This window comes from Phalacrocorax carbo, chromosome 8, assembly GCF_963921805.1.
Source record: "Phalacrocorax carbo chromosome 8, bPhaCar2.1, whole genome shotgun sequence".
Classification (NCBI taxonomy): Eukaryota; Metazoa; Chordata; class Aves; order Suliformes; family Phalacrocoracidae; genus Phalacrocorax; species Phalacrocorax carbo.
Genome location: NC_087520.1, coordinates 44,559,658 through 44,571,693, shown reverse-complemented (window position 1 = coordinate 44,571,693; position 12,036 = coordinate 44,559,658). Strand labels below are relative to the sequence as shown.

The window sequence follows — 12,036 nt, the reverse complement described above, 5'->3', positions numbered from 1 at the left end:
TGACGGGTCAGACTTTGTGGCCGTACAACACCAAGCATACCATGTGTAACTTCCTTTTCCTCCCTGGTATGTGCGCGCTTGCCGGTCTTCAGGCACTTGGGTAAGAGTGAAGGCATTAGGGTTCTTACCCAGGTCTGCTAGAAGCGTTTTAATGCCCATTAGCAAGTCATTTAATCTCACGTGTGCCTTGGTTTCCCATTTGCCAGGGAAAACCGTAATAGTTCCCTGCTTCATGGGGTAGGGGAGGATCATTTTTATCACATTTGTGAAGGAGATGAGTGCTATAAAGATTTAGAAATGAAGGGATACAATAAAAGCGTTATGTGGGCCCAGAAGCATTGTCATTGTGGAAGAGTAAAAGTACTTTTACATCTTTCGGTGTGTTCTTTTTACAGATGGGTTGGGGTGATTTGGGAGCTTTCGGAGAGCCTTCTAAGGAAACTCCTAACTTAGACCAGATGGCTTCAGAAGGGATGCTTTTCCTGGATTTTTATACTGCCAACCCCCTTTGTTCTCCGTGTAAGTAAACTTGAGTTTTAAACTAGCATATAAACATGCCACCTTCTGAGAAGATTGGGATGTTTGCCAACATCTGACATGAACTAGCAACCGAACCAGTGATTACTCTTAGGGCAGAGTTTGGATTTGGGGCTTTGATCTTGCATTTTGCTCCCTTTTTATTTATGTTTTGATTGGAAAACCTACAATCTTCGGTTCCTACAAAGCAGCGTTTTAGTGATCAAATCAGTCCAGCTGAAGGAATTTTTTAAAAACATTCTGTTTTAGTATTCTAGCCTCAGACAGTGCATTTTTTTCATCTTTCTTATTTTGGGATAAACAGACAAAGCAGTACCTGAATTGCTGCTGAGCATGGTTCGTACAAGGTTTGCCTGATTCCCTTGACTTTGGCGAGACGTTCGTGCAAGGAATGGCAGCAGGTTGTGTCCTGCTTGTGACCCTGGTGGCTTGCAAGTTGCTTGGGGAAGGGACCAGAGATAAAAGAAACGTTTGGGTCTGGGAGACACAGATATTTTTATCCTTACTGGTTTTTCTGTGGCGTGTTTTTTTTTTTCTTTCTTTTTTTCCTCAAACCCAATTGGCAGCCAAGAACTGAAACAAAAATGAGGAACAGGGGCTTTTTATTTGGGCTTTCATTTTGGATATAATTTGTCAGTGGGCTGGTGACGTCCTGGCTCAGAAAAGGCATTTGAAATATGCTGAAGTCCTGCTAAGTCCGGTGGTGGTGGTACTACCTATGCTTAAAGTTAAACATCTGTTTAAATGTTTCCTGCAGTCAGGACCTGACTTTTATTGTCAAAGCTTGACAGCGTTTTCTTCACTATTACATGACTCTTGTTCAGGCAAGCTTGAAAACTTAGCCTTAAGCATGTAATCAGTTTGTGTTACAATTTCCTCTTACGTATATACGTCAGGTATTCCTTCTAGAAATACTGAGAGAGAAGGGCTGCTACGCTGACTATTGAAAGTAGTTACTCATCAGCAGTGGGTAATTTAATAGAGGGGCCAAATTTCAGTTGGGTTTGTCCTGGAATAACTCAGACGGTGTCGTATCAGAACCTGGCTACCTCCATGGCTCGCTGGAGCGGGGAGGTGCTGCCTCGTCTAATGTGAGTGACCTTAGTAGCTGGCTGTGGCAAAAGGACACTGATGTGCTTCAGTCAGCGCACTGTCCTCAGCCTTAATATGATAATATTGATATTAAGCAGAGAATGCATGTGAAATAAGATTTTCTTGTTGTTCTTTGCAGCAAGGGCAGCGCTGTTGACGGGCCGTCTCCCAGTCAGGAATGGGTTTTACACCACGAATGCACATGCCAGAAACGGTATGGGCTTCATTCCTGATTTCCCTTCCTCTCTCAATTTCCCTCTGTGCTTCGTAGGAAGCTTTGCTCTGAACAAAGGCTTGGCTCAGTGATCTTCCCCTGTGGATCTTCCAGAGTGGCACAAACAGATTACCATGTTAACTGCTGGTAATAAGCATGAAATTTATTGCTCCCTCCTCATCAAGCAGAAAACCTCCTCAAATTAAGAGACATAAACAAGGCTGGTTGATCCATTTGCTTCTGCTGGCTGAGAAGTGTTTCCTCTGGGCAGTCTAATTGGTGTCTGGTGAAAGACAGACACGTGGGCTGTATGTTAATACCCCAGAGTAAAGAACAAGCTGCTTACAGTTTTATTCAGCAGCCGGTTTTCTAACCATTTCAGCCTTGGCAGTTTTATAGCACTGTTGTGCCCGTGGTGCTTCCAGGGAAGATTACCAGTTCATAACGTTTCTGGGTTGATTTTGGTTCCAGCGTGACAGACACCTCATGAGACCATGCTTGTTTGGGCAAGAATCAGCAGCTACGTACCGATTGACGCTGCGTGTCAGCAAGCGTGCTTGGCCACCTCCGTCCCAGCCAAAGTCACACCTTAGATTCTCAAGGGCCGGAGAACTGGGGACTGTGAGAGACATCATTTCTTTCAGCTGTTACAGTCTGAGCAAGTTTAGCAACCATTTGATTTAGGAAAAAATGCCTTTAGTTTAGAAAACAGAAAGCAAATTTACAGGAGTAAAGGCAACTCCAGTGCACTGCTACAGCACTTGCTTTCTCTGTGACACCCCCCCGCCCTGTCAAGGGTCTCGCCTTCATTCTGTGGTGGCAGCCCCCTTTGTTTGTTGGCCATGGTGTGCGAGTGGGTGGAGATCTCCCTTTGATCTCCCTGAATCGGCTTGTTCTCTTCATCTCGTGACCTGGGAGGACTTCCAAAGAGCGATATTGCTGGGATGTCAAACTCCTCCTGATCCAGCAATAATGCTTCTAATGATGGGTGGCTATGAGTGTTTACTCTAATATTTATGAGAGTCAGAAGGGCTTTTTTGTTTGTTTTATGCAGCATACACACCACAGGATATAGTAGGAGGAATCCCAGATTCTGAATTACTGCTTCCAGAATTGCTGAAGAAGGCTGGCTACACCAATAAGATCATTGGCAAATGGTAAACTTATTTTAAGATCTCTTGCTTTGAGATTTCGGTATGCGTGTGTATGTATTGTGAAGGAGCGGCAGAACGACCAGAACTGCAGGGAAAAAACTGTTTCAAAGCTCCAATGTCCAACTTTGAAATCTGTGGTGGATCTCCTGCCCTGCCATGATCTATTTCTGAATTGAGTGTTTCCATTGCAAGTACATACATATATTTTTGTACAAAGAATTGAAGGGGTTTTTATGTATATATATATTTATAAACTCTTCAACTCCTTGTGCTTTCATCCATGTATCACGCTACTTAATTGAATCAAAAACCACCAGGATGTCCTGTTGGAACTTGCCTTGAGCACCTTTGTGCTTTTTATCTTTAGCTCCTGCCATAGGTTGGGTTTTTTTGTTAACAGAGTAGACTAAATTGTGAAAGCTTCATTTTTTTTGGGGGGGGGGGGGGGGGGGTAGAAGTGTGTGGTGTAGAAATAGAGATGCAGAAGTCTCCAGGGCTGCACTGAGATGGTTCATCAAGTGTAGAAGGTCAGGGTGGGTAAGAATAGGCTCGATTGGGGTAGTTGATACCAGGTGTTCTAAAAGATCTAGAGGGCTGATCCAATACTCTGTGAATGTTGTCCTTTGCCTTTATAGAATTCCATGGAATTACAGTATAATCTTTGTAGAGGGTACAGAAGAACTTCTAAAAACCAATGTTTTGTGATGTCTGCGAAGAACTGGAAGGGAGAAGCCTGAAATATTCAGATCAAACAAGCACGGGGGGGATTAACAGTGTAATAGTTGAAACTGGTCCATTTGTAACATTCGAATTTCAAACACGCTTGTGGGCTGTAATGGAATCCCATGGGGCCGGGGGATCTCTGAACAGTTGATTCACAGTTTGGAGCAGTGCTGTAATAAATAAATGCATAAATAGCAACTTCAAAACTGCATGGACGCCAGAGGAGTACTGCTTGGTTAACAGAGTAATTGTTAATGAAGAGGCTTCGGACAGGAGTAGTATTGGAGGGGGCTGTTTAGGATAGTAATGGGATACAATATATTTAACAGTTTTGTTAATAGGTTAGTGAGTTTGAATTGTGGTTGGAATCACTGGTGCTGCTGAAATTGGAAAGAAAGCAAACTAACCGAAGACAGTGAATTATTTATTACTACAAATCCAAACAGTGGAGTGGCCGTGAAGAATCGGATCAGTGGGCTGAATGCAATAAGATGCAGTTCAGTGCTAATAAATGTAAATTCATATACCTAGGGAAAAGAAATAAACAACGCAAATACAGATTGGTTCCAGGCAGTTATTTGGAAAACAGCAAATCTGGAAGGACCCGCAGCTGTTAGCAAGAAGCAGGCTCCGTACGAACGTGCAGTGCGCTGTCGGTGTACGCCCGGGAGCTGTTATCCCGGGCAGGACTGGGGAGTGACCCTGTACAGCAGCAGCCTCTATCATTTGTGCTCACCACCTGCTTCCTAGAAAGGTGTAAAGAAATGCAAAGTACAGTAGTTAAATTGGAGTCTCACCCTACCCATGCGTAGAATTTTAGGGCTTTTAAAGATTTTTACATTTTCCAGCAGAAGATTTTTATATCCTTTCAACATCCCTTCTAAAAACTTTTCAGGGTCTCCTGTGACAGTAAGTTCCACAGTTTGATTATAAGTTTGCAAGTCAAGTATTTTCCATGACCAGTTCAGAATTTGTTGCATTTCATTAAATATCTCTCTGGATTTTGTGTTGCGAGAGGGTGCAGAATTTATTTGATACCTTTTTCAAGTCTCTTCCTCTGTTCTAAGTTCTCTTAGGGCTTTCTTAGAAGAAAATATTTTCTCATGTCCCCTGTGGTAATCACAGCCAGGAATAGCTTTGTATTGTCGTGTATGTAAATGAGGAAGGGGTCGAATCCTGCAGGTCAGACTTGCAGTTTCAGTTGCATCACCAAGATACAATCATAGCTGGAACAATGATTATCTTCTGTTATAACTCATTTTGGAATAGCTCGGAATAACACCATGGATCGTTTTACTTCAGGTAACGCGTTTTATGCCCCTTATGTTCAGAAAGTGTGCAGAGGGTGATGGCACAAAATGGACAGCTTGCAGATGCAGGCTTGTGAGTGGAAGCTGGAGCGATTAAATAAACGTTAAGCTACAAAGATCTTCAGAGACTGGGAGAGGATGGGATTTTGTATATTCAAGACAGTATAAATGGAGGAAACTGAGAGCTTGCAGTATAGAAGTTGGAGACTGGAGAGGAGTTTCATCTTGAAGTTAAGGATGGAAGATTTTCAAGCTGCATAGTTGGATGGAGCTGTCATCAGGAGGAGCTAAACGTGTTTTATATTCACATGTGAGCATAAAGAACTCATTCTCATTTACATTCAGGTCTCTCTGTACTGTTTTGGCAGCATGAATACTCTGTAAAGGGAATGCAGATATAATGGTACATTTCATGAGCTTTACCTTGTGTTTTTACAGCTTAGCGGTATAAAAGTGACTTGTCATAGATCAGAATCCTTAAGTAAAACATTATGTGCCTCTTTGCAGTGGCTTTGGGCAGTGTAGTCCATCGGTACAGATGACCGAGACAGCGTGAGAGAAGACACCAACAGAAGGAAACAATGGAAAACAAAGATTGGACAGTAGGCTAAAATGGGATATATGTAATCACTGGAGTGAGTGCGCATGGATGCGCCAGCAACGAGTATGAGAAAGATCAAGACAATCCTCTGCAGTGATTTATTTGATTAAAATACTTGAAGTTTTTCTTCGTAGGCAAAGATTGTTTTCTTGCATGCCATTCTGATGAGATTATTATTTGCTTCTTTGCAGTAGAATTTTAACTCGTCTGTTCCTTTTGTTCCTAGGCATCTGGGTCACAGGCCCCAGTTCCACCCCCTGAGGCATGGCTTTGATGAATGGTTTGGATCCCCGAACTGCCACTTTGGACCTTTTGATAACAGAGCGCTCCCCAATATCCCTGTGTATAGGGACTGGGAAATGATTGGCAGGTAATTCAGTTCCTTGCTTGGTAACATTATTTTCTTTGCTTTTGCTGCTGACACTACAGCGCTGGAAGATAAGTGCTAGCATAGCAAACCTGGTTCAGTGAAAAGGGGGCGGCAAAACCAGGGGCTGCTTCGGAATGGGAGTTACGGGCTTGGTTGGATGGGCAGCGATCTAGACATACTCCACCCTGTACAGAGGACTTCTACGGTGTGTCAGGCATGGGGAGTATCCTGCCTCATATATGATGCGAGAGGCTTACTACAGATTGCCCTGGCTGTCCTGCAGTTCGGCAGTAAGCCAGTGCAGGAAAGGTGCTTGTAATGGTTACAGGAACACATGAATGGCCCTTCTGGGTCAGGCCTGAGGTCTGTTTAATCCGTTATGCTCTGCGATGACCGCTGGTAGTGAGTGCTCGTAGAAAGGGTATAAGAAAACAGACACATGGAATGGTTCTTCTCTTGTATGGTTGTCCACCTTCCTAAACTGAAGGTTGTGTCCAGATCTTTAATAGCCACTGACTTAACTTCCACAAATCAGTCTTGCCTCTTTCCTAAACCCATTGGTATTTCTGGACTCTACAACATCCTGTGCCAGGATCTCACCTCTTGCTTTGCCCTCATACTTTTCAGCAGGACTTGCCCTCCAGTCTGGGGATGGCCAACATCCAGCCTTACAAGGCCTGGGTGGAGGTTTGCATTGGAGCTAAGATGGAATTAAGGGAAAGCCTTGTGGGAAAACACACAAGGCAGGCAGAAACAGGGAGGTATACATTAACTGTTGCCTGGGCAGTGCCTGCTGCTTCTCAGTTGTGATGGTGCCACTCTGACTTTTCCAGTCAAAGCTGAGATAATACAGACCTACTTCCATGGTATTGATGCTTGTTGGAGACTTGGAAGGGTAGTTGACTGCTGAACTTCATTCTAAACTCCTAAACTGCTTTTTGTAGGAATCCTGTCTTCCTCATCTCTACCTTACCATCTAAATTTAACGTTGAAGCTTGTTAAATGTGAAGCTAGATGTTTGACTCTGAGGGTTAATAAAGGTCTGAGCACCAAGGTCGACCTGGGAGTTGTGTGTGGACCATCTAGGGATGTGACTGCTCTACAGTGCCTCCCTCCCAGAGATGTTGGCTTATCCTGTTGCGCCCTAAAGGCTTCCTGTAATGATTTCACTCCACTACTTCTCTTGGAGGCTGGTTCCATTCCGTACTGAAAGACCTCTCTATTCCTTCTCTTCCTGTTGGTAATAACCTTTTGTCTGTTTGCGTAACACCATCCTACGCTCCAGGTCTGCAGTCTGTGCCATTCCTGTCCATTCACTTTTGAGTCCGGCATCATCTCATTTCACTTGCTGTTATTCTCCCGAGGACTGCCCCGCCCCGGCTCTTTGCTTAATTGGTGTCTAAAGATACTTCAAACATAACATTTTTCAAAGCAGCCCAAGTTCTGATTCCAGGATTGCTCTGTCTCGCTGGAAGTCGTCGTGTACTTCTGAAAATTTTACTCACATATCAAAACAGCTCTCTACTGAAGGAGTAGCGGCATGAGATCTGTAAGCATACCACCCGTGTTCTCAGAGCATAACAGTGAAAGGTCGGTGGCTCAGGTTTGCCTAAAACTTGCCATCGTCAAAGCTTGGATCTGGCTGTGTCACTGCTTTCTCCTGGAAGAAAAAATATGGTGACACTGTTTTTAATATCTGAAGAGAGTTTGCTGAGTAGCAACTGTGACCTGTTTGTCACCCGCTTATACAGTAAGTGAAGGGGGAAAAAAAGCCTTTTTATGTTATATATTCCTTAGGAATTTTTTTTCTCTGATTCTTTTTACCTTAAGATATTACGAAGATTTCAAAATTGATCTGAAGACGGGTGAAGCAAACTTGACTCAGATCTACCTGCAGGTACATCTATTTTAATACTGTTTTTTAAGCCACAGTGACTTCATGTTTCTTTTTTTGGACAGTTTTAGGTGGCAGAGGATGATTCCGTTAAATTCATTTTTATTGTTGTTTACAGGAAGCTCTCGATTTCATTAGCAAGCAGCAGGCCAGCCAGCAGCCGTTCTTTTTATACTGGGCAATTGATGCTACCCACGCTCCTGTTTATGCCTCCAAACATTTCCTGGGCACTAGTCAGAGAGGACTGTAAGTCTTGGTTTTGTGGGTGTTGGTTTTGTTGGGGATTTTTTAATTATTACCTCATGCTGCAGGAAACCTAAGTGAAGTTTATTAGAACCAAGGATATGGATCATTTGTCCAAAGCGTATGTGTGTGCTGAAATACGTTAGTTAGTGAGGACTTTGCTTGGGTTGTTTTTCAATGATTTTGCTGTAATCTGAAATTAAGATCATGTGACTAAAATGGGGGAGAAGAGGGAGCCTGAGCTCCTTTGCCAGTTGTGTGAGTAATGAAGTGCTGTATGTGGCACAGATGATCTTTTGGAAGGCTTTTGTATGATTAGTGCCTGTTTTAAAAGCCTGTAAATCAGACCAGCAAGTAGAAGAGCATGCATGAAAAAATGCAATTTACAGGAGGCAAAGAGCCCCGTAGATATTGTGACCCTGGCTTCTGAGAGTGCCGTTACAAACCAGCATCCCTAAGCAAAGCTATGTTATTTGCTTCAAGTCTATGGCAAGGTGGTTTTGCCTCTGTTTGGGAACTTTATACCTAAATTTCTATCAGTTGCTGGTCTCTGTCCAAGAGTGGCTCACATCTGAATAAATTCTGACTCTTAATACCCAAGAGAGGTTGCTCTCTGCAGGTAGGAGACGTGGGTTTTGCAGTGACAATGGAAAACTTTATTACAGTACCTGATGCACAAAAGAAGTATTTCCCTCTGCAGCACGGGTATAAATTACATCCACTAAAAGCATTGTGGCCGATTGCGATGCATTACGCTGTGTGCCACTCCTCTTTTGCTGCCTTTCATGTTTTCTATCTACTTTTGCCTCAGATATGGGGATGCCGTGCGAGAAATTGATGATAGCATCGGAAAAATCCTAAAACATCTTCAGAAGCTGGGTATCAGTGAGAACACTTTTGTGTTTTTCACCTCTGATAATGGGGCTGCTCTCATTTCAGCTCCTAAACAAGGTGAGTCTCAGATGAATAAGCCTGGGCTCGGGTTGTGAAATCAAAGATCAAATCTCCGTGTCTCAGAGCGGGGAAAGAGACCTGTACGTGGGGTTTTCCTTCATGCAGTTAGGGGGAGCCTCAAAACGCAGAGCATTTCTGTTTAAAGTTAGCTTATGTTCATCACTCTGGCCACCGTGGAGGAGGTATCCTTGGCTAAAGGGGCTGTTGGCCTAAGCCAGTGCGGTGGCTCACCTGTGAGCATCTCCACTTTGTGCTCCACTGTCAGGGGATGAATTTTTTTTCATTTATTTAGAACCAGGCACAGTAACTTAGCAGGGTGTTTACTCTCTGTCTGCCAAGTGCATATTTCTGGGTAATTACAGACAGTTGAAGAGTCCTTCCTTCTAAAGCTCTCATGAAAAACATTAAGAAGAAAAAGTACTTTTGTTACTTCCCAAGTTTTCTTTTGTTTAAATGTTTAAATGATTGTTTCTCTCAGAGTCATTGCAAATTGATTTTATAACCCACTCTCTTCTGTTTGGAGGCAGGCTGTCTTGTGGTTATTGGACCACAGAGCAGGGAGTATCCCGAGTCCTGATTTCAGCCGAACCACTGTGTTTGACTTTGTGTGACCTGGAATCAGTCAGGAGACCTCCCTGTTTGTTCCTCAGCAAGCTTTGCTACGAGGCTGAGTTGAAATCCCAGACATTCCTGCAGAGCACTTGCTATCTCTGGGAGCGAGCATCCAGGGAACGCATGCTTATTTTTCTCAGTCTGGTATCTGCATCTAATACTGCTCAGCTACTTTAAAAGGATTATGGGGAAAAAATACTATTTCTGCCTGAAAGTGTCAGTTTTCCTTTAGTTACAAGCAGCAGTTAACATCCTTAAAGGGAAGAAAAACACTAGCAAAATATTTTCTGTTTATTTAGTTTTATTTTCTTTTTTTCCTTTGTTTGGTTGATAGCAGGTTGAGTTTAACTGTCGCTTTCTCCCTGACCTGAAAAGATTCTCCTAAAATTTCATCATAAAGGGGTATTTAAAAAAAAAAAGGAATACAATGACCAAACAAAACAACAAAAAAAACCCCAATCCAAAACAACTCTGGACATGTTATTTGAAGAAGCATTCATGCAGAAATGAAAATTCATTTAAAACTAGCCTAAAAACTTCCTAGTTGACAGTGTGCCTTTGAAATACGGTATTGGCATATCCTGGTTTTTATGGCTTCTTTTCCCTCTCTAGGAGGAAGCAATGGCCGTTTTCTTTGTGGCAAACAAACCACCTTTGAAGGTGGCATGAGAGAGCCAGCTATTGCTTGGTGGCCCGGACATATACCTGCAGGAGGGGTGAGTGTCTGCTCTGAACGATTCTGATCGGTCTTAGGTGGACTGAAGTGAATGGAGTGGTTCTTCGTGGAGTCAGTGGGTTTTGGATCAGACTTAACACGCCCACCGTGCCAGTCCAGACGCTTGCCTAATGAGGAGCTGAGTGCTGCCCCTAGAGGAGGGTGCCATTCCTGTTCCTTATTGCAAATTTGCATCGCGAGTGTCTGTGATCAACGCTTTTGAGCACCAAGCGGTTTGGTCTTTTTGTCTTCCTCCTTTATCTGAACCCTTTAATCTTTCGGAGCGCAGTGTTTTTAGTGGGTTACACGTTTGAACAAATTGGAGAATAGAGATGCCTGGCTAGTGTGCGTCCCAGCCTAGAGCAGGAGCGCGCTGCACTCACGCACTGCCTGTGCCCTGAAGTATCAAGTGATTTGGCCCTCGCGGCTCTCGCTTTGGTGTTCGATAAAAGCTCCACTCGGGGAGGTCTCGATACCAGACTAGTGCTCCTCCCTGCCTGTACACAAATTCAGACATGATCACTTCAAAATAATCCTCTGGTGGCACTACCAGCCTCTCCTGTCCCCGTTCTCATTAAAGAAAGATGCAATCAATTCTTCTGCAGGCAGGGTTCACAGTAAATAATACGGATTCGCACCCCTCTGTGAGTATCTCTCGTCCCTGAAGAAAGTGATACTTCATTAACTGGGCACTGTGCTTAAGACTGCAAACTATTCATAAATAAAACTTTTTTCTAAGTTGCATTCCTTTTCAGTGGTTTAATTGAGTCAGGATAAGGATAATTTATCATTTACATTTAGGAGGAAGCCATCAGATAGCTTAGATCTGCAGCTGAGGGCAGGAGGGTAGTTTGGTTTCATCATTTTTTAAGGAGTTCACAAAACCTACTAGGGATGTTTTATTATTTTTTTAATTTGAAATGAAAACAATCTTTTTTGTTTAAATTTAAACATTTCCATAAAGCTTTTACAAGCCAAGTACAACAGCCTTGGGCTAGCATACGAGAACATGAAACTGAAGCTGACTGTTTTGTTTTCCATGTCCAAACTGAATAATGTGCTAAAAGTAAACATGCATTATAAACGGGGACAAATAAATACCAAATTGAAAAATTCTTTCCGTTGTAGTAACTCTGAGGATAATTAGGAACATGAGCAGAGAGAAATCATTGTGCCTGCTTATTTTCTCTCTGTAAGTGGCCGGTGCCCCTCTCACAGGTAGTCTTTTGAGCAGCGAAGCTTTCTGTGGTGCAACATGTTCTCGGTAGCCCGGTGTGATGCATGGCTTCCTGCCTGAGGCAGCAGCTGAAGCTGCTGTTTGAATTCCTGTGAACAGTCATTTCTGTGCAGAGTTAACACCTTTGCACAGGTGGGCGGGCTGACCGATGCCGCGCTATCGCGAGCCCATGCTCAGCGAGCTGGAGAGTGTGCTTAAGGCTCACTGGGCAGGTATGCGCCCGGGTGTCCCTCCTCCACCACGGCTGATATCATCCTTGGCACTTAAGCACGTGCTTAACTTTAAATCCTTCCTATCCTGGGCTCCGATTCGCGATGCTGCCTGCCAGATGTCTGCACGTGCAGGTGTTATGCTCCCAGATGTCCTGCTGGGCTCTGCTC

General features: G+C 43.5%; 1 protein-coding gene across 2 annotated transcripts in view; it reads left to right on the top strand.

The window, feature by feature from the left end:
- Positions 1–12,036, top strand: part of GALNS (galactosamine (N-acetyl)-6-sulfatase) — a 48,898-nt gene that overhangs the window by 3,897 nt on the left and 32,965 nt on the right. For both annotated transcript variants that reach the window (XM_064459766.1, XM_064459767.1), the window contains exons 2-9: positions 396–519; positions 1,769–1,843; positions 2,898–3,000; positions 5,858–6,001; positions 7,832–7,898; positions 8,014–8,141; positions 8,950–9,089; positions 10,317–10,420. In XM_064459766.1, coding sequence (XP_064315836.1) covers positions 396–519; positions 1,769–1,843; positions 2,898–3,000; positions 5,858–6,001; positions 7,832–7,898; positions 8,014–8,141; positions 8,950–9,089; positions 10,317–10,420 — 885 coding nt within the window. The remainder of the gene's footprint in view (positions 1–395; positions 520–1,768; positions 1,844–2,897; positions 3,001–5,857; positions 6,002–7,831; positions 7,899–8,013; positions 8,142–8,949; positions 9,090–10,316; positions 10,421–12,036) is intronic.